Source organism: Symphalangus syndactylus, chromosome 23, assembly GCF_028878055.3.
Source record: "Symphalangus syndactylus isolate Jambi chromosome 23, NHGRI_mSymSyn1-v2.1_pri, whole genome shotgun sequence".
In the NCBI taxonomy this organism is placed as follows: domain Eukaryota; kingdom Metazoa; phylum Chordata; class Mammalia; order Primates; family Hylobatidae; genus Symphalangus; species Symphalangus syndactylus.
Window position 1 is genome coordinate 35583879 of NC_072445.2, and position 23385 is coordinate 35607263.

The 23385-nt window shown below is 38.5% G+C and overlaps 1 protein-coding gene across 3 annotated transcripts in view; it reads right to left on the minus strand.

Moving 5' to 3' along the window:
• The window catches only part of MAPK14 (mitogen-activated protein kinase 14), an 83561-nt gene that overhangs the window by 40301 nt on the left and 19875 nt on the right, over window positions 1-23385 (minus strand). For all 3 annotated transcript variants that reach the window (XM_055264339.2, XM_055264340.2, XM_063632189.1), the window contains 2 exons: window positions 17960-18089; window positions 11453-11511 (listed from right to left, as the gene is read on the minus strand). In XM_055264339.2, coding sequence (XP_055120314.1) covers window positions 11453-11511; window positions 17960-18089 — 189 coding nt within the window. The remainder of the gene's footprint in view (window positions 1-11452; window positions 11512-17959; window positions 18090-23385) is intronic.

The following is a 23385-nucleotide window of genomic DNA, read 5'->3' on the forward strand; positions in this document are numbered from 1 at the left end:
TGATTTCATTTCATTTCTATTTGCATTGTTTATGAATTTTGGAGGGAAGAAAGCAGGTCAGTAATTTAGATCTATTATTAATGTATTATAAGAATAAACGTGTGTGTGTGTGACCTCTCTTTATATACCTACACACACAACTAATACACTATATTTATTACTTTCTGTCCTCCAAGAGGAATGGAATTTTTTTCTCTGTCATAATTTCCCGGTAGGGCTGCCATGGTCAGTTCTCAATTTCATGAAGATCAACAGGACTTAACCTAGTTGTAACCTTAAGATGTTAGCATTTCATATTTTTAAATCTTGCATGTTTATACTGCCTTGAGGAAAGAGTAGACTCTAAATGTAATTAATAAGTAAATGAGACTGAAATGTTTTAAGAAATGTTCCAATCGCACTTATTCTGTGTCCAGCACTGCAGCAAGCAGTTTATTATGTCCATGTCTCATGTACTCTTCCCAATAACTCTGTGAGATAATGTCCATTAGCGTTCCCATTTCATTGACAAGGAAATAGAGACAGAATAAGGATAAGCCATCTACTCAAGGTCAAAAAGAGTAGTAATGTCAGGGGTTGGATCTAAAACTAACTGACCCCACAGACCATGATCTTAATCACAGCACATATTCTTCCAACAATTCTTTCAGCTGATGCAAAATTTACATCAACGGAATGACCTTTTTAAAAACTCTTACAAATGTCACAATAACTAGGGAAGCAGTATGTCTGAATAATTTCCTTAATAATTCTCAATACTGTATTTACTATCAAAGTTAATCTTAACAAAGTTCTTAGGCTGGCAAGAACATAGTAGTATTCTGTCCTAATCACAGTTACTATATTTTTTAACCCTAAATTGATGCATAAGCTGAGGAAGACAGAATTCAATTTCGGTCGTATAAGACTACTTTGCACATAATTATATTGTTTGACATTGGATAATAAGAGGTTATTCTTTGAACTTTTCTAAATAATTTTACGGAGAAGAGACAAACATAACTTATTTTTAAATAAAAATAATAATAGTCATAACTAATATGCCTGAGCCAGTTCACAAAGGTTAGGCAAAACTACTAATGAAACCATAGCAACTTCAAGTACAGCTATTGTGTGTAAATTGTTACCAGTGAGTTAAGAAATCTTAGGCAGCCAGAGGACCACTGACTGCATGGTGAGAGAGAGAGAGAGAGCTTTTAATTAGAACAGTTTACCACTATGTAATTTCTCTCAAATCCTTTCCCCCTCAGAGACCACATCCATTTTATCACCAAAATTTAGAACGAGGGTGAGACTGCCAAAACATTATGTAAGTTTATAAGATTAATCAGTCTATATAGTAATAACTATCAAGCATTACTACTAAGCTACAATGAAATAAACTGAAATGTATTATTTATGGCAGAAGCATCTTGCAGGAACTAACTTAATCACTATACTTGTTTCCAGGAGGCCCAAAGACCAATCCATGACCACCAATTGTTACATTCTAACTCCCATATAGAAAGATTTTCAAAATAAGTCTTACAACAGGGGACAAAAGCAAGCATCATGCAAAGTTGCTGATTGTTTATGGAAGATGCACCAACTTCTAAAAATAATGAACAGGATGGGGGGCAAGGAATATAAATGAGCACGTTTTAAGAAGCACATTCCAAAAGAGGCATTAATGGAGAGTTACATAATTTCTATAGTATTCGTTTCTGAAAGGCATAGTCAATTACATTTTAGTAAAGACATGCCTAATATTGTTGATGTACCTAAAGTAAATTAAGTAAAGTAAATTAAGGAAAGTTAGACTTGAGTATGGTTGGAAAGCTATCTAGTTCTCACATCTTTACAAAGGAATTAAGGACTTTATTAGGCTAAAAGCTGAAAACAATTTCATGGACTTATACAAATCTTGTTTTTCACTTTTCTTGTGAAGTTGGTCTTCTTTAAATTTAATCAAAGTATAGAGAGCACAAATCACATTTCTCAATGTGACTCCTGTGAGTAAAATGTACTGTGACAGCAAGAAGGAAGAACTCTGTCATAAATGCTTTTCAGTACTCTAGACAGCACCCCATTCTACAGCTTCATTTATACTTCTTGGATAATACCCAATTGTTAAGACCAGCACCACTGTCCCTGCCCTCTTCCTCCCCACCTCTCACTTTTTAAAGCACAGAACAATCAGAAAGAACCTATGTAGAAAAAACTCTTCTATATCTATAGACTGGCATCTCTTACTGCTATCAGTCCTATTCAAAGCAATTATCAAAAGGCAAAAAACAAAACAAAACAAAAATTTATTCCATATTTAAACAGGGTGCTTAAAACAATCACAGGGATTGACAATTTGTAAGCACAAGCTTCTGCAACTCACCTATTGATCCTTGGGACTTACTACAGTCTATTCTCAACACAGGGGAAGAGTGATTCTTTAGAAATAAAACTCAGATCAGGGCACTCCTTTCCTCAAAAGGCTCCCTATTTTACTAAAACACAAAATTCCTTTCAATGGCAGATAAAGCCCTACCTAATCCAGTACTCTGCCCCTAATTACGTCTCTGATTTCATAGTCTATGTCTCTGTCCCTTGCTCTTACTCAGCTCCACACTGGCCTCCTTGCTCCAGTTCCAATATATCATGCAGTCTGCCTCAGGACCTTTGCACTGACTTCCTCTTCTGCCTGGAATGCTCTTCCTCTAGATACCCCCAGGTCTAATTCCTCTACTTCTTCACACTTTTGCTCAAAATTCATCTCAATAAGGCCTATCCATTTAAAATTCCATCTTCCCCCCCGCCCTTGTACTCCTAATACCCCTTTCCTGTTCTATCTTTTCTTTTTAGTTATAGCATTATTATCTGCTAACAGACTATGTAATTTCCTTTTTTATATGCTCACTGTTGTTTATTGTTATCTGCTTGTACAATGTTCATGGAGGACAGGGTTATTTTTTGTTCCCTATAGTATCTAAAGTACCAAGAACAGTGTCTGATAGATAGTAGGCACTCAATTACCACTGAATGACTCAGGACAACTCATACAGCACTACTAGTAAGACAAGACAAGGGCTCATTTTATTGAAATATGTGTGCCAAAGATCTTATCTGGTAAGCAGACCAGACTGTTCTAATTTAGGGGTAAAAGAACCATTCAGCAGCCAAATAGGCAGCTTAGTAGGCTTATTTCACAACAAATTATTCTCACTTGAAGCAAAGATTACTAAAAGATGCCCTCTACATTACCTGCATCAATGAAACTAGACTCAATATTTTACCACACAGTCTACATTACAGGATGAAAACAAAAAAGCTAGTCAAAGGAGAGAGCACTGAGCATGCTTTCAGGCAACCAAATCATCAACCAGTTATAAACAGTGACGGCACAAAGTCATTCATTGATTCTATCACTCCATCAACAAATATGTATTCCTGGGCCCTGGGGATACAGCAGTGGGAAAGACAGATACAGCATTTAGATGAAAGGAAGGCATATATGAATATATAATCATAATAAAGGGACATATGGTGCTGGAGAACACACAGGAGAGAGTCCCAGCACAGACTTAGGAAGGAGTGAATTAGAGAGAGATTGCTGAGGGACTCAAACTCAAAGCTAGGCCTTGAAGCTACCTTACCTTTTAAAACTAGCTAATCTGAGAAAAATGTGGCATCTTATCAATCATGTCAGGCAAAAACTGAATCATATTTTCTTAAGAGATATGTAACTTATTTAGATTTCAAACATGAGTTTGTAAAAACATCTACAAGGAGTTTCGCCACCCACCATCCCCATTTCAGCAGACCTCTCTGACAAAAAAAAAAAAATTGTAAATATAAATGTTAATAGTTAACTCATTAATCTTTATCCTAGACCACTTCTCTTCCTGTGTTCACTATCTTGAGCACTTAGCCTAGTTTCAAGCAACTAGGCTAGGTATTTTTTTCAGCATTATTTCCAAAAATACCATGTTTATTAGCTAAATTAGGAAATAACCTATAAGTCCAAGCAACTCGGCTAGGTATTTCTTTCACCATTATTTCCAAAAAGATCACATTTATTAGCTAAATTAGGAATAACCCTACACACACACACACACACACACACACCCAGAATTCATTAATGCACAATTTTTATCCAAGTACAAAAGAAGAATCAATAGTTATTTTCATTTAACACTCTCCATTCCACACAAATCTCTTTTCTGTACACTTTACATATTTCCTTCATTCTCTCTCTGGAATAAATTTCAACTTCCACATCCTATCCCTATTTGTTTCTTCGGACACAGTTATTACCTTCTTTAGAGGCTTTTCTCCACTAAGCTTCTCTAATATTCTGAGTTCATGCAGCACCCTGTAAGTTGTCTAGACATTACAGATTTGACTCAGCCCTTCAGTTATTTTAGGTAAGCATTTCTTAATAAGAAATACCTCATTTCTTTAATAAGACCATAGCAATTGGAAAACGAGACAGGCCCTTAGTTTTGGCATCTTACATAGAACTTAACACAATATTTACTCAATAAGAAAGGGTAGCAGACTTTCAAATAATAATCATAGCCTTAGATCAGAAAAATGTGATGAGAAATAGGTTTAGAGCCAAAAGACCAGGGAGAGATGCAATTTTGTATGCGATATTATACAATTAGGTTCATCTCTCTCAACCTCGGTTCCCTCATCTGAAAATTAGAGATAATACCATCTATTTCACAGGGTTGTTGTGTCAAATGAGATTACGTGAAAGCCCTTTGTACCCTCCAAGATGTTACTGAAAAAAAGAAAGTTGTTATAGAACTGCTCACCCACGTTTTGTCAGTTTCACTCATAAGCATAAGGCCCTGTTTTTTAAAGAAAGGACATAGTTGTAATGCTGGCAAGAAGTCAAACCAAAAGAAATTAAAGTCAGATATTAACAATGAGAAGCATCATTACATAAATTTAAGTTCCCAGAAAAGTCTTAAATCCATTTCAGATTTTCAACTAGTATGCCCATCCAAAATATTTCCTGATGTGTTAAGGACCCAGGAGAAAACTGCCTCTGGTAAAATGATATCTTTTTATCACACACTATGGAATGTGTTTGTGTGGGGAGGAAGGGGGAGAGAGTTGTAACTATGTCATCCCACATAAAAGTAAAACCTTTCATCCTTTTTCCAATTCCATTTCCAGTTCCCAGTACCCTTTGATCTCTTCTCTAAAGCAACCACCTTAATGAGGCTTAGCTTATAAAGCCCCAAAGATCTAGTCCCTCCCCATTCCAGCTTCATCTTTTGCCATATACACCTCTATTTCCACCAAACACACACACACACACACACACACACACCCCTTTTCTGCCCTCAGCTCCCTCTCTCGGCCCCTGGATGAACTTGTACGTTCCCCACCTTTCCAACTCTCCTTCATCCGTTAAGCCCTCTGTGTATACATCTTTTTTGCAGAGGCTTTCCTGAAGACACCTCACGTCTGGGTTAGGTGGCCATACTATGCAGTCCTTTAGCACTCTATACCTGCCCTATAATGGCAATTCTTGTGTTCACCTGTTTAACAAACAATGGAGTGCATGTTACTGTTCTAAGTGCTAATGATTCAGCAACGAAGAAAACAAACTCCATGCTGGAACAGAGCTTACAAACAGAGGGAGAAGACAGACAACAACAAAATTTGCTAAGAACAAAGCAGGGTAAGGAGTAAACAGTGACAGTAGGGGTGCTATTTCAGTTAGAATGGTAACAAAAGAAGAGCATCTGATGAGAAGACCCCTGGGTAGAGTCCTGAAGGAAAGGAGACAGTCATGCAGGTATGCGGGGGGAAAAAGTTCCAGGGCAATAACAGAAACTGGTGCAAAGGTCTTATTGCAAATGTGGTTGTCTGTACTCAAAGAACAAGAGGCCAGAGTGACTGGGGTGGAGACAGAGTGGAAAGAGGATGAGGTGAGGTTAGATTCGAGAGTACACAGGAGACCAACTCATGTAGGACCTTTCAGGTCTTACCACATGGTATTTTGTTTGATCATTTACATTGTTCTTCTCTCCCATTAACAGCCTCAGCTCTTATTTACTGTTATATTCCTCAGAGACTATTACTGTGCCTAGCATAAGGTAGATATTCAAATATTTATTGAACAACATCAGGTTAAAATGTAAATCCAGAAATTTCCTTTACCAATTCAGTGTTTTCAGCAACTTTTACATTGAAATAAAAAGCTAAACTTATTAGTTGAGCAATCATTGTTAGTAAGTGGAAGAAGTGATCTCTTCTCATTGGCTTTCACTAAAACAAAGGCTGCTGATTAGCCTTGTTGTAGGTCTTCTGCTCTATCATGGTAGAATCCAAAACCCCACTTCCATTTCCCTCTTCAAGAATGAAGCAGAGATAAGGAATTCAGTGTAAGAAACCTGGGATGGGAACTTGTAAAATAAAGGAAAAAGTATCAGAAGACTAATTTCCACTTAACTCATGACAATTCAGTTTTCATGAAATTTGAGGAAATAGTTCCCAGGAGGAATCAAAAAATTCTTGTCTACTATGCTTGTGCAAAGAACCACTATAGTTAAGAAAAAAGAGGGGGGAGGTGCGGCATGGTGGCTCATATCTGTAATCCCAGCATTTTGGGAGGCCAAGGTTGGGGGATTGCTTGAGTCCAGGAGTTCAAGACCAACCAAGGCAACATAGCAACGCCTTGTCTTTACAAAAAAATAAAAATAGCTGAGTCTAGTGGTGTGAGCCTGTAGTCCCAACTACAAAAAGAAAACAAACACACACACACACACACACACAAAGAAAAGGCAATACTGTAGTAATACTAAATTACAGCTTGCTCTGGTGTTAGGTTCAAATATTGGCTATTTAAGATTTTTGCATTTCTACTGGTAATATCTGTTGCATACACAGGAATATATATGCATGCAGTCTCTTGCCAAACAAGAAGCCAACAGAAAGGCCCGAAGGATTTCCAATCATTTAAGAGATCTAGATGTACTGTATCTTTACAAAATTTTGCCATCTGTACAACCACATCCTATGGCGGTCAAGAGCAACTCAGTATATCCATCTTTTAACACTACATTTTCCAAAAATCATCTCCATCCAGATTCAGTAACTGTATATTGTTCCTAATGTTCAAAATGCACTACCTATTGTTCCTTTCTCAAAGGTATAGTCTTCATTTGCAAGAATTAAAATTTAAAACATAGCAAAAATCTGAAGTAGTCATGTACCACATAACAATGTTTCAGTCAACAGTGGACCACATATATCACCCTGTCACCTGGGCTGGAATGCAGTGGCGCAATCATGGTTCAATACAACTGCTGCCTCTGGGCTCAAGTGCTCCTCCCACCTTAGACTCCCCAGTAGCTGGGACTACAGGCATGCACCACCAGGCTCAGTTAATTTTTTACATTTTTTTTGTAGAGAAGGGGTTTCCCTATGTTGCTCAGGCTGGTCTCCAGCTCTCGGGCTCAAGTGATCTGCCCACCTCGGCCTCCCTAAGTGCTGGGATTATAGGAGTAAGCCACTAAGCCTGGCCTACAGTACCACATTTTTACTGTATGTTTTCTATGTTTAGTTATGTTTAGATACACAAATACATAGCATCGTGTTACAGTTACCTACAGTATCCAGTACAGTAACATGCCATGCAGGTTTGTAGCATAGGAGCAACAAGATATACCATATAGACTAGGTGTGTAGATTATACCATCTAGGTTTGTGGAAGTATACTCTATGATGTCTGCACAATGACAAAATCACCTAATGACATATTTCTCAGAACACATCCCAGTCATTAACTGATGCATGACTGTATATAAATTAAAAGTGCTAACCAAAACATAAAGGCACAAATACACGTACCACATGATTAAAAGTCAACTGTAGGCCAGGTGCGGTGGCTCACACCTATAATCCTAGCACTTTGGGAGGCTGAGGTGGGCGGATCACTTGAGGTCAAGTGTTCATGACCAGTCTGGCCAACACAGTGAAATCCCACCTCTACTAAAAATACAAAAATTAACCAGGTGTGGTGATGTGCACCTGTAATCCCAGCTACTTGTGAGGCTGAGGTAGAAGAATCACTTGAACCTGGGAGGCGAAGGTTGCAGTGAGCTAAGATCGTGACCCTGCACTCCAGCCTCGGTGACAGAGCGAGACTCCACTTCAAAAAAAAAAAAAAAAAGAAAAAAGGAAAAGAAAAAGAAAAAAACAACTGTAAATCTGAAAGTAATTAGAGATTTTGCTAATTAGCATTTTAAAATTTGTGTTCAAATTATAGCCTGCTCTAAACAGGCAGCTTGTAGAACCCCTCTAGCCTACATTATGGTCTGGTTTGGCCAGAAATGTAGGTTTTCATTTGTTTACTTGTTTTGTTTCAATGTGAATTTGAATACTTTTAGGAGGTGCAGATGTATTTTGCCACAGACCCCACCACTCCCAATTGTGTAACACTGAACCTCATTTATGTTCTTTGTGTGACCCTGAAGGTATTTAAATTTGCAAACCCTGCAATTGTAGGTGAAGATGTTTAGTTTCTTATGCATATCCCAAAATAACTTTAGAAAACACTGAAATGGCTGGGCGTGGTGACTCATGTCTGTAATCCCAGCATTTTGAATAGCCTAGGAGAGCGACCACCTGAGCTCAGGAGTTCGACGCCAGCCTAGGCAACATGGCAAAACCCCATCTCTACCAAAAATACAAAAATTAGCTGGACATGGTGGCCCACGCCTGTAGTCCCAGCTACTTGGGAGACTGAGGTGGGAGGATTGCATGAGCTGGGAGGCAGAGGTGGCAGTGAGCCGAGATGTCGCCACTGCACTCCAACCTGGGTGACAATAGGGCAAGACTCTGTCTCAAAAAAAAAAAAAAAAAAAAGAAAGAAAACACTGAAATAACTATAGTCCTGAACTACAGTGATTTTTTCAGTGATATGAACATCACAATAAAAAGTAAACAATGGAACATTTTTCTAAAGGCAAACAAGTTCATTCTATTTTCAGAGACTTTCTGTAATTTAAAACACTTCAGAAGTCAACGACCTCAATTCTCGTCATTTTACAGGGAAATGACTGGGCCTACAGTGGTAAAGTGACTTGTCCAAGGTCATATGGCCAATTGGTAGCTTGGATACAAAAGTGCTTTGAATTTGTTTCCCCCAACCAGACACTTTCGTCGAAAGGAAGGGCGACTGTTTCTGATTATTCTGAGCCTGTGCCAACACTCTGCTCAGTGTTCTGCATTCAGTAAGTAGTCAACAAGTAGCAATGAGATTTGCTTCCAAGAGGTAAACTCAGTTATTGTTTATAAAAAACAGAATCCAGCTAGAGTTAAACAGAAAGAACAGATTCCTGCTCAACAGCCATAGTATTTGTTGAATAAATGAATGAATGAATGGTTGAATGAATGAATGAAACCTTAGTTCAAAGGTAGATTTGTAGTTGCTGGGTCCTTACATGAATGAAGGAGCCAAACAAAGGCACTACTATCAGTAACACTTAACCTTTTAAATAGACACTGGCCTTAATTAAGGTCTTTTCACATAGGAAAAATAGGTTCTTAATCCGGTTCCAGAATGCCCAATTAGGCCAAAATATGGCATTTTGCACTTCGCACAAGTCAGCAAATCATTTCCTTTGTTATATAAATCCATCCTTAGTATACCTAAAGTTTTGGGATACAGCTCAGAACTCAAATGTTTTCCAAAGTAATTCACAAACACATTACTTCAGCATTTCTTCCACATTTAGGAAAACTATTTTTAAAAACCATTCATTCTGCAACATTCCCTTTTCCAACTATAGCATACAGTAGGGCTCAACAAACTGTAATATACATGCCCCTGGGTAACATCCAGTAATCTCTGGAAGCCTCCATATTGTTGTATCAAGCAGGGCTGCGAGAACAATTTTTCTTAGTTATTGGCTACTTTTTTCCTTTGTTTCTTAAATTTTCATTAGCAGGATCAAATTTAATGTAGCCAAGGAGATCTTGTAGGTGGACCAAATTCTCCTCTTAACTTCTACTCTCAGCCATACACTGTTCCAACTAAATTCAAATGGTGGAGAAATGTTTTTGCCACCTTTCCTCCTTCCCTTTCCATTTCATCTTATTTCTTTCTTTCTCCCTTTTCTTAGACAGAACATAGAAGTTCAAACATATCCCCTTTGTGTCCTGTGGGAAAGGAGTAAATGGTGTTTGCGATCAGCCCAGGATAAGAATGGGAGAAACTGAAACCAAGATAAGGGTGAGGAGAAACTGGTTAGGTTCAGCCCTGGGGTCAATGGGGGAACGGAGGTTAAGGAAGAGAAGTCGTGATCTTCAGTTCTGTTTTGGCTTTCATAATAGTAACCCCTTCCATTTAGGAATGCAAAATTTCAATGTGATCAAAAGTATAACTGTGTTTAAGGTTTTTTTCTCTTTTATGGTATAATGTATCTGTGAACTGGGGGCAGGGAGAGCTTTGTCAACTCAGATACTAGAAAAGCTACTATAGTAGAGAGCTCACACATACATGGGAACACTTGCTAGAATCTGTCTTATGCTCACCAATGTGCAACCTGGGCATGTGAAGGCACTAATGACACATGTGGCAACCCTTGCCAATGGGGTCAGGAGCCAGTGTATTAATGATCCCCATCTGAGGTGCATTACGTACAGCTTCTTAGATCTTGGCAGTTTTCAGCCCAGTTGTCCATAGTGGTGACCAACTCAACATATACTCATAGAAGCTTTCTCTCCTTCCCTGTTTCATTTTCCCTAGCCCCCCACTACTGGTTCCTGAGAATCCCAGGCTCTGCTTTCTAGGGGGATCCCAGGCTAAAACAACAGAGGTGGTTACAAAGCTGGGAGAAGAAGCCTTTCTCAATAGGTGGAGTCTGCCCCTTATCCCAGTGTAGAAATCTAATACTTCGAGGATCAGCATGTAGTTCTAGTATCATCTCCCACATGCATGGGCGATAAGAGTAGGGAGTCTATATGGCTGGGGCTCCATTACATTTCTTGAAGAGCACCTTTAAAAGTTGGGATCGGCCAGGCATGGTAGCATGTGCCTGTAGTTCCAGCTCCTCAGGAGGCTGAGGTGGGAGGATCACTACAGCCCAGGAGCTTGAGTCCAGCCTGGGCAGTATCACAAGACATTATGTCTTTTAAAACAAAAACAACAACAACAACAACAAAAACCAACCCTGGGATAAACACTTTGAAAAGAAAATCCATAGTCAAAACTCTCTCCATTCCTTTCTCCATGGAATTTTTGTAAGAATTCAAAACTGACTCTTCAATGGGGTACAATGTGCCTGAAATGATGCAAATACTAACACGCACCACCTATAACATACATCTTCTGGTATCCATCCCTATACCCAAAAAGAGGTGCATGATAGGAATAAAGAATTTTTTTGAAGTCTATATGTTGCTAAATGGTTCGGGAATAGACCAGGAAGGCAAATGCAAAAAATTTACTCACACATCATTGAATTCCTCCAGAGACCTTGCAGGTGTAAAAACGTCCAACAGACCAATGACCTGTAAGAAAATATAAAAATTAAAAAGTAAATAAATATTAAACTCAGTATAGTACCCATCAGGTCTTAATCTTCTCTGTTGTTTTTTTTTTTTTAAAGAGTCAGGGTCTAGGCCGGGAGCAATGGCTCACGCCTGTAATCCCAACGCTTTAGGAGGACGAGGTGGGCAGAGCACCTGAAGTCAGGAGTTCGAGACCAGCCTGGCCAACATGGTAAAACTCTGTCTCTACTAAAAATACAAACATTAGCCAGGCGTGGTGGCGGGCGCCTGTAATCCCAGCTACTCAGGAGGCTGAGGCAGGAGAACTGCTTGAACCTGGGAGGTGGAGGTTGCAGTGAGCCGAGATTGCGCCACTGCACTCCAGCCTGGGAGAGTGCAGACGCGGAGCGAGACTCTGTCTCAAAAAAAAAAAAAGAGTCAGGATCTCACTCTTGACATGCAAGCTAGAGTACAGTGACACCATCACAGTTCATTGTAGTTCAAGCAATCCTGTCTCGGCCTCCAAAGTAGCTGGGACTACAAGCACGTGACACCACCATGCCTAGCTAATTTTTCTTTTTTTGTACAGATGTGTCTCACTAGATTGCCCAGGCTGGTCTTGAACTTCTGGCCTCAAGCGATCCTCCCACTTCAGCATCCCAAAGTGCTGGCATTACAGCAGTGAGCCACCATGGCCAGCCAGGTCTCAATCATTTTAATAGGAACTAATTCAAAACCAGCTACCTCAGTTCCATAACATCACATCATATACTTAATAACTCCAACTAATTTTCTACCCAAATTATGCTTTTGTTTTCTACTTGTTAACATCAATTCTCATATTAACCCACTTTACCATTAGAAATCTTCATCTCTTTAGAATTTAATCATATGTAGTCAGTAGTTTATCAGAACGCAAAAAGATTTAGGGTCCTTGCCTTACGTATGTACTACTGGTCTAATGAATTAATCCAACAGGGGAAAAGGTCACATGTCCATGGTTGTTACCATAATATTGTGTTTTTTAAAAATGTATTCCACGAAAAATTTCCATCTTAACCATATATCCTTCAAAACTGACATTTTTAAAGTCTCAAAATATTCTCAGTATTATCTCACGAAATCTTAAGGTATAGGGTATTTAAATCAGACAATTTAAAAATGAAAAAAAAAGTCTATCTTTACACAGGGATAAAGCAAAGAGCTACTTAATACTCAATAACCCATGGTCTTTGAGCAGTTTTTCTGATCATGAATTTATAATGATTTATCCACATACAGCACCCTCCAACCCCTACCTCTCATCTATTTTCCTTAAAACCCAGGCTGTTCATTTCTACAAAGTTAGGCATTGACAAGGCAAATAAGAAATATATAATTCATTTGTAATACGCCCAGCCATATTTGAGAGTATCTGGTTATGAAGCAAGACTGTGGCCTCACTAGCACACTGTTCTAAACTGCCAACTTAAACACAAAGCTCTAGAAGTAAGATATGTTAACACTCAAAACATTATCATGAAAAAGATCTTCTAATTAGGATGTTACTCCACTCATCCAAATACCAGACATTTTTTTTTTTCTTTGAGACAGAGTTTCACTCCTGTTGCCCAGGCTGGAGTGCATGGCACAATCTCAGCTCACTGCAACCTCTGCCTCCCGGATATAAGCGATTCTCTTGCCTCAGCCTCCCAGGTAGCTAGGATTACAGGCATGCACCACCGTGCCCGACTCCAAATATCACTTTTTAAAAGCAACTTCAATTTTACAGTCTGAACCTGAAAAGGAGATGGTGGGACACATACTTGGAATTCAAGAATAGGTTTCAAGTCCTTGTAAATTGTTCCAAAGGAAATAGAGACACTTTCAGATCTTATCCAGACAACAGTATATAATAAGAAAACCAAAATTACCCATAATTGTACCACCCATTATAACTATCATTAACATTCTGAGATATATTTCTTTTGATTTTCTGATGTACATAAATTAAATTGGGGTTACACCATGCATAGTTTTATATCCTGCCTTTTTACTTAATATTTAAATATTTGTATACAGCATATCTATCATTTGTATATACCATAACTTAACCAATTTCCTATCTCTAGACATTTAAGGAATAATGCAAGAAAAATATATGTATTTTGCACATCTCATATTTTCTTCCAGGAAATAAATTTCAAGAAACAGAATTACAGAATCGAAGAACAACAATATATTCAAGGATCTTAATATTGTCAAATTGTCCTCCATAGAGGTAAGGTCAACTTACATGCCCCCCAATAGAGAACCTGTGACCTCATTCATAATAGTGCTTTAAATTTAAGTCAAATCCATTTCCTTTTACCTTCTCCATCTAAACCATAATCATTTCCCTTGAGTTTGGTATACTCCTGGCTTAAGACCTCTGGTCTTTTAATCACTTTCCCTTATACCCACTTCTACTTAAGGTAACTGAGGTCTAGAAGCTAACGTTATTCACCTGTTCAATATTTTCTAATCAATGATTCTTGTTATCTGAGATGCCCATCTCCTCAATATAATAGAAAAGTTTAAAACTATTTATATTGTTTTACACTGTTTCCATTGTGATTGTGAAAATCATCCTCCTATGGAAATAAAACTAAATCATTAGAGATCTGATTTACACATGCAAGAGTTACCTCAAAGACAAAAAGTCAAAACTATTTTCAAATAAAAACTCCAATTTCAAACTGAAAACACAACAGACATTTTGGAACCAAGCAGCTATAAGTTTGAACCCCAGTATTAGTTTGTGATTTCTTGGGTCCAAGAGCTTATAATTTCTTCATTCCAATAACCTTGGCACTTGGAATGGAGCCTGGCATTCAGCAGGGGTTCAATGAATGGCTGTTATTAAATGATAATTGGCAAATACATTTGGTATCTTCTCTGAGTCCCATTTTCCTCACATGAAAAACATGAGGACATCATTGCTTATTTTCACAGTACTGACACCAAGACTGAGCAGACAATGTATCTGAAGGTGCCTAGTACAAAGGACTGACCCACTATGGATCATCAAAATAAGTGGTGACCACAGCCCACACAGTTGAATAGAGAATTACAAAATACAGTATACCTAAGCAAACTATCTGAAGCAGCTACTTCCATTAACAGAATACGAGACATAAAGCTCAACTATTCAAATGATTAAAAAGCATGACTGCAAGAAGAAAAATGAAGTAACCTGAAAAAAAATAGAGAAAATTCAACTAGTAAATACCCCACCAAATTTTAATTTCCTAAAAAGGGCAATATTTACAATATTTAATGTGTTTAACATAAGCACACCGAAAATAACAATTTTGAGATTAAAACTACCCATGTTAAATCAAAGTACTTAAATTTGATGGGTTTTTACAAAATATCCCTCACTCCATTAATCATATTTATGAAGTATTAATCATAAGGAAGATACTGTAAAACAAAAGCTTCTCAGCATTAAAATAGATCTGGAAAATGGTTTAGGAATTTATTCATTTCTCATTTTTTTTTTAATATAATAATAGAGATTGGTTTTTGCCATGTTGCCCAGGCTGGTCTCAAACTTCTGGGTTCAAGCAATCCACCCACCTTGGCCTCCCAAAGTGCTAGAATTACAGGCATGAGCCACTGCGCCCAGCCATTTCTCATTTCTTAAATGGAAATTCCCTTCTAAATTAAGTCATATTTTAGTCTATTTCCTTAACTCCTTCTGCTGTTACATGACTTCAGTCACCTCAAAGTAACCCCGGAATCAAATTTTTAGAAAAGACATTCATAATACAAATAAGCAGCAAATATCTCTAATGATTATCCCATCATGGTCCAAAGCCTGACAAATATAAGTCATATTTTTATTAAATTAGCACACATCCAAAAAAAAAATACTTTAACTCAGTATCCAAAGACAATATTTAGCATATTTAACAAAAGCACACTAAAACAATCTCTTGGTCTACAATGGTAAGGTTAAATCTAAGGCTCCCAAATAAAATTTACAAAAGAATTTCCTTGATCATTTTTAAATTCTAAAATGTACAGATCTCTAGGCCCATACATGGGCCATCTCTGTAGTGTCTGCCCAGACAGCAAAAGGATGCAGCTGGCAGGCTGCCTCCCTTTAATCTTTCCTTAGAGCAGGTGTTAATGAGATCAAGGTCAGAAGTTCAATCAGGAATGGTCAAACTAACTTTGTTCAGAGAGAAACTCTCACAGTCACAGAGGACATCCCCTAGCTTCAGTCACTCACCTAATAAATGTTTATCTGTTATTCATGATCACTAACAGAAGAGACAATTCAAGATGAACTACCGATTGTGGGTCAGAGGTATTTTTGTGTAAAAGATCACACGTGCCCTCTGGCACCTGAAAATTATATTTGTTACCAACACTTAAAATGTTCACAAGTTTTAAGCGCCTATTGCTGCTGCCTATGGGATGTTTGGCAGCTATAAAAATGGGATGGTGACCCAAAACAGTAATTTTTTAAAAAAGAAGAGGAGGGTACGAGACGAATTTCTCTGACAACCTTCAATTAAACTTACTGGAAGTTTTGGTTCTTTATTGGGTAAAACTACTTTGACATTATAAGCACCTAACAAATGTTTTTAAAATAGGCTAAAATGCAGGAATTTTTCTACATTGAGTCAAGTCTTTTGGCTTCAAACATTTGCCAATGGAATAGAGAACTATGAGACATTCAGCCATGTGCCTTATTTTGTTTAAATAACAAATCACTGATATCTAGGTGACCATCTACTGTTAGAACTTAAACATCTTTATATAAAAAAAAGACTGCTAGTAAGCAAGCCACTTATAAAACAATGTATGGAAATTAAAATCCTATTTTTCTAATACCACAATCCCTAAACATTGGCTTAACATATTTATGAAGAAAAGCAAAACAATCAGTGTAGCACTGATAATCTCCTAAACCAGATGTTCTTAAATTAGCATAGCCACATCAATAGGATCCTAGGGGCTCCCAAAGGTGCTCTGGGGTTCCATAAATGTTTGGCTTGCATTTCACTTTCAAAATATCCTTTATACTTGCAAAGCTGTGACACTGTCTCTGTCACATATAATAATGTGTAATGAAAAACAGCATACACACTTAAGTGTGTTAAAAATCAAATGCAAACACATCCCTTAAAGCTGCCAGGCCACCTTGATTTTATGCAGACCTAGGAATAAAGTTTCTGCTGCCAGCTTTTTCCACATATCTCAACTTCTTGTAAACATGTCACTGATTAGGAAGGCTGCAGCTCCACATTGAACATTCTTAAAACTCTGGTTTGCACATAGCTACTTATGTAAAATTATACTCAGGAATAGAAGTTGTCTGTAGAAATAGGATTTCCTCAATAGCATACAATCAAAATAAAATGTGAAAATAAAAAGCAGCAGCTGTGATTATAATGGCATCCATAATCCAATTACAAATTTAAGTCTTAATGTTCTCAATTTAGAAGAAACCTGCACTAATGAAACAAGTGTATGCTAATGGGAGCCACTTACCTGTGACTTTTTCTCGCTATGAAGAAGTTAAATTACTAAAACAGTCTAAATAGTCAAATAATAAATTCACAGATTTTGAATTTTCTTCCACACGGTAACAAGCAGTACAGCCTGAGGACTTTGAAATCTCTATGGCCATTGTTTCCACAATGCTACAAACTTCACAGTACCCTTCATATAGCAGTCACAGAAATTCATAACTTGATTTTGAAATTCAGTAAAATAAATGTCTTCAATCAACTGTCTTTTTACTTTCAGTTAATATTCCAATTATATCCACTTATTTACCGTATTAGAATTTGTAAGCATCTTTGCAGAATGGCAACTGAATTAACAAATTGGTAAAAAAGAAAAAGTTATATTTAACTTAAACAATGCCTCTGACATGTTTATTAAAATACGTGAATCTGGAAAAAAAGAAAAATTATTAACAACTATATAAAATAATAGCCACCTTTGATAGGACTTTCAGTGAGCCTAAGGCACTCTTTCTCAGATTTTGCCACTTAAAAATATTAAGGCTATATTATGAGAATATGGGAGTCTGTGGCTATTTTGTCTTTTAATAGCCACAGACTCCCATATTCTCATAATATAGCCTTAGGAAAACCAGGCAAAGAATACATAACTTCTTTTTAATATTTTCTCTTAAAAATTCTTGTGAATTTTGTGTTGTATTTCATAACATATCCTTTCATTTTAAAATTTTAAAGAGTTCCTTCCCCTCTAAAAATCTTTGAGTAAAACTAAAACTCCAGGAAGATGCATCACTTTCATTCCAAGTCTTTGACCTGACATAACCAAGTGGCCACTAACACCCCAGGACAAGAAGCAGGGACCAACGTTTGATGCACTCCAACGTATTTCCATCTGCAGTAATTAAAACATTTTTCCCCAGTCTATTCAAGATCAAAATGTATTTTTCCTTGAATGAATAACTTACATTTTCATGTTTCATATGTTTAAGTAACCGCAGTTCTCTGTAGGTTCTTTTGGCATGAATGATGGACTGAAATGGTCTGGAGAGCTTCTTCACTGCCACACGTAACCCTGTTTTTGTGTCAAAAGCAGCACTAAGGAGAAAAAAGGGAAAAAACCCACCATTAAAAAGGTGTTCTAAATACTATTTTGGGGTATTTATAAGGCTATTTCCAAATTAAAGGGTCTATAACAAAATACAAAAAAAAGCATAAAGATAAAAAGCAAAATGACCTATTATCCCATTATCCAAATAAAGCTTCTGTTATTATTTTTGGTGTTTTCTCCTTGTCTTTTCTATGTATCTAAATCAGGAGTCAGCAAATTTTTTTCAATGAAGGGCCAGATAGTAATATTTTCAACTTTGCAAGCCCTAAGACCTCTGTCACAACTACTCAACTCTGTGGTTGCAGCAGGAAAGCAGCCAGAAAATAAGTTTTAAAATGGGTGTGGCTGTGCTCTAACAAAATTTACAAAAACTGGCAGCTGCCTGATCTAGATGACCCAACAGATTAATAAACAGAGTTGAATTCTGTCTTCCCTGCCTAGGCCTCACTGTCATCACCTTACCACATATGCTGCCTGATCAGAGTCGAGGCCCAGGAAACCGTGTTTTCAGGACAATAAATTGCCACAAATATTTCTTGAGCACCTACAAAGTACTTGGCACCTTCAGGTAATGGGGGAAGAGCAGAACAGAATAATAAAATAATTTCAAGTAGTGATGAAAATACTATGACTAAATAAAAGGGTAATGGGATAAAGAGTGACAGAAAGCCAGTGGAGTTATACCACTTTAGCTAGGATGGCTGAGGAATCACATCTGAGCTGAGAAGGAAACAATATAATGATTAAATTCCCTATATAAATATATAAGAAAAAGAGCTTCAAGCAGAAGAAATAATAATAATATTAATGTTTATTGAGTCTTTACCCACACATACAAGAAATTGTTCTAAGCCTTTTACATTTATTTGTCTCAATTCAGCTTTTGTATTTCCCCGAATCCCCTATGAAATAAGTACTATTATCATTCTCCCACTTACAAATAAGAAACTGAAGCACAGAGAGGTTAGGTAACTTGACCATGGTCACAAAGCTTAAAAGTAGCAGAGCAGGGAGTCTGGATCCAGAACTTACGCTACTGACCACTTGACTCTGCTATCTCTCAGAAGATCAAGTGCAAACAAATGAAAAAAGAAACAGAGGTAGCAAAAGTATGGCATGCTGGAGTGAGTGACAGAAAGACAGAAGGGCTGTGTGGGTGGAGCACAGGGAGCAAGGGGAGAGTGGGAAGGGATGACGTAAGAGATGCAGGCAGCAGCTAGATCATGGAGGACATCTATAGCAAAAATGCGATGTGTATTTTAATTATTTTTAGAAATCATCACCGGGCACAGTGGCTCACGCCTGTAATCCAGCACCTTGGGAGGCCGAGGCGGGAGGATCACGAGGTCAGGAGCTCAAGACCAGTCTGACCAAGATGGTGAAACCCCGTCTCTACTAAAAATACAAAATTAGGCGCAGTGGCAGGTGCCTGTAATCCCAGCTACTCAGGAGGCTGAGGCAGAAGAATCACTTGATCCCAGGAGGCGGAGGTTGCAGTGAGATGAGATTGCACCATTGCACTCCAGCCTGGCAACAAGAGTGAAACTCTGTCTCAAAAAAAAAAAATAAATAATAATAATAATAATAACAACAGAAATTGTCTGGGCCAGTTCCATTATGCCTTATCCTCCAGTTTGTCTCGGTCTCTAATATGTATCCAAGACTTTCGGGTCATCTATTATCACCAAACTCTCTGCCTGCCAAACTTGCTTTTACAACTCTGTACCTACTCCAGTTCCCTTCCTTTCACTCCCAAACTTTTACGCCATACCCTCAATCTTCAAATCCCAATTTGTGATAAACTCCTATAAATCTTCACCCTCTTTTCTGAACCTCCCCTCCACCTCTGAAACTAGGCCATTTCTAGAAGACACTGCTTCTCTTATAGCCCTGCCATTAGAAAGCATTCTCTAATAGCCCAGATACCTCCTGGCTAGCAGGTGGGTAGGAGTCTTCCTTGGCAGCCATTACCACTTCAGGACCATTACTTTCCGTTTGTTCTATAAAATACCTCCTGCTCACAACCCTGATAAACTATCCCTCTCTGCTGCTGGCATCCACTGACCTGAAATTTTCCATCATTCATTGAAAAGTTAGTTTCTATCCAGAAGATCTCTCTACACTCCCAACTTCTGTCATCATTCTTGGCAACTCCAACATCCAGGTGAACGGCACACCCAACATCCTGTTTCCTGACCTCTCTAGGAAACTCCACCACACCCAGTCATCTTCATGGTCACACTCTAGACCTTTATTCCCACCAAAAACTGCCCCACCTACAAAATTCTGAATGCCAGCAGCATTTGCTTTTCATCACAAACCTAGTTACCTCTAGTTTACTTGTACCCTGACTACAATTTGTTAACCTCATCATCATTGCTTGTTTCTATCTTTCAGCCCTCTTCTGTCTTCATCTCCCTTCCTGTTCCATGATTATAATCACTCCCTTGCACTTCTCTCTCTCTCTCTCTCTCTCTCTGTCTCTGTGATGTACTCACCTGGATAAAGTCTAATCTTGGGTAATCTCAACCACTTAATTCTCCATGACTGAATCCAAGGAACTAACTGAGGTTGAACAAGAAAGACTGCAGAATCAGATTTCATTCTTAGTTTCTGACCTTAATCTCAAAGAGGCTCTCAATAAAGCCATTTTCTTCTAGTGAGTTCATTTTCCTACTCGAAAATGATCGTTTGATATGTTCTCTCTCAAATCTCCAACTCACCCTCTTCCCTCAAGAGTTGCCCTTGCCTTCACTGAGAAAACAGAAACCATCAAGAGGGGAGCTCCATTTGCTTAGCCCCAAATCTATAAACCCATCGTCTCCACCTTCCCTCTTGCTATAACTAAGAATGTGCCCCTTCTTATCAAAATTCAAGACCACAATACATGCTTTGGAGCCACCCCACTCATCTTCTCAAGGATTTCACTTCTTCATTCCTCTTCTCTCTTGCATCATCAGTGTCTCCCTATCTACTGGACCATTCTCATCAGCATAAATTTGCTCTACTTGTTTACCACCTTCAACCAACTACAAAAGACTTCCCTTGACAGTTCTCCATCACAGTTAAAATTCTCCAAAAAAATCGCCTACACCAGAGGTTCCCAGATCAGTAGCATCAGTTTCACCTGGGAATTTACAAGAAATGAAAATTCTCAGGTACCACCCCAGAGTTACGGAATAAGAAACTTCGAAGTAGGTCTAATAATCTGTATTTTATCGAACGCTCCATGTTATTCTAATACATATTACAGTTTGAGAACCACTAATTTATACCTTTGCTACTCAAAGTGTGCTCCATGGACTGGCAGCATTGGCATTATCTGGGAGCTCATTAGAAAATGCAGGATCTCTGCAGACAACAAGAAAGGAAAAAAGAAAAGAAAGGAAAAGGAAAGGAAAGGAGATCTTGGGCCCTAAAATAGAATTTACATTTTGACAAGATTTCCAGGTGATTAATATACCTCTTAAAGTGTGAGAAGCACACATCTACACAACTGACTCATTTCAATTCCATTCTTTCCTCAATCCATTCCACTGGAACTGCTCTTCTCAAGGTCATTAATGACCTCTGCTACCAAATCCACTTTTCTAAGATTAGTAATTGACACAGTCACCACTTTCTCTAAATACTGACCATCCTGGAGTCTATATCAACACTTCTATTGGTTTTCTATGACCCTCTGGCAGCTCCATCTCTGTCTCCACGCATGTGCTTCTTCTACTCAAACTCTGTATGTTGGAATTCTTCAGGACTTGGTACTGGGCCCTCTTCTCTCTCCCACATTCTCTTTCTAGATAATCTCATCTATGCCCATGACTTTAAATTAAATGCCATCTATATAATAAAAACTCCCAAATTTATGTCTCTCACTGAAATCTCTTCTCAGAGCCCTGATGTCTCCATAAGAAAGACACATAAGCACCTGAAGCGTAGCAAGTTCAAAACACCCAGAACTACTCTTCTCCATGGCTCTGTTATCTCAATAAATGGACTGTTCATCCAGTTGCTCGAGCTAGACATTTGATTGTCATCCTTGATTTCTCCCTTTCCTCAATCCCCATTCAAATCTATTGGCAAGTCTCATGGTTTTCACCTCCAAAAGACATCTCAAAGTCAACTGCTCTTCATTTCACCAATATCATATTAGTCCATGTCACTGGCCTACCTCCTTCTAATATGCTTTCCAAATGCATCCCATACAGTCTTTTAAAAATACAAATTATGCCAGGCACAATGGCTCAAGCCTGTAATCCCAGCACTTTGGGAGGCCAGGGCAGGAGGATTGCTTGAGCCCAGAAGTTTGAGATCAGCCTGAGCAACATAGCAAGACCCTGTCTCTGCAAAAAATAAATAAATTGGTTGGGTGCGGTGGCTTACACCTGTAATCCCAGCACTTTGTGAGGCCAAGGCGGGTGGATCACTTGAGGTCAGGAGTTCAAGACCAGCCTGGCCAACATGGTGAAACCAGTCTCTACTAAAAAAATATAAAAATTAGTGGGGCATGGTGGCACACACTTGTAACCCCAGCTACTTGAGAGTCTGAGGTGGGAGGATCACTTGAACCCAGGAGGTGGAGGTTGTACTGAGCTGAGATTGCATCACTGCACTCAAGCCTGAGCAACAGAGAGACTCTGTCTCAAAAAAAAAAATTATAAATAAATTAAAAATTAGTCAGGCAGCCAGGCGCAGTGGTTCATGCCTGTAATCCCAGCACTTTGGGAGGCTGAGGTTAGGAGTTTTGAGACCAGCCTGGCCAACACGGTGAAACCCCATCTCTACTAAAAATATATTTTAAAAAAATTTGCTGGGTGTGGTGGCAGGCGCCTATAATTCCACCTACTCGGGAGGCTGAGGCAGCAGAATTGCTTGAACCAGGGAGGTGGAGGTTGCAGTGAGCTGAGATCATGCCATTGCACTCCAGCCTGGGCAACAAGAGCAAAACTCCATCTTAAAAAAAAAAAAAAAAAATTAGTCAGGCATGGGCCACCATGCCCAGCTACTTGGGAGGCTGAGGCAGGAGGATTGCTTGAGCCCAGGAAGGTTGAGGCTGCTCAACCTTGTTGTGGTGCGCCATGATGGCACCACTGCACTCTAGCCTGGAAGATACAGTGAGACTCTGTCTCAAAAATGAAAAATAAAAAATAGCAATAAAAGTACAAATTAGATCACACCACTCCCCTCCTTCAAACCATTCAAGAAATCTCCTTGGCATACAGAGTAAAATGCAAATTTCTCGTGATGGCCTACAAGGCCCAGGTGATCTGGTCACCACTGATTATT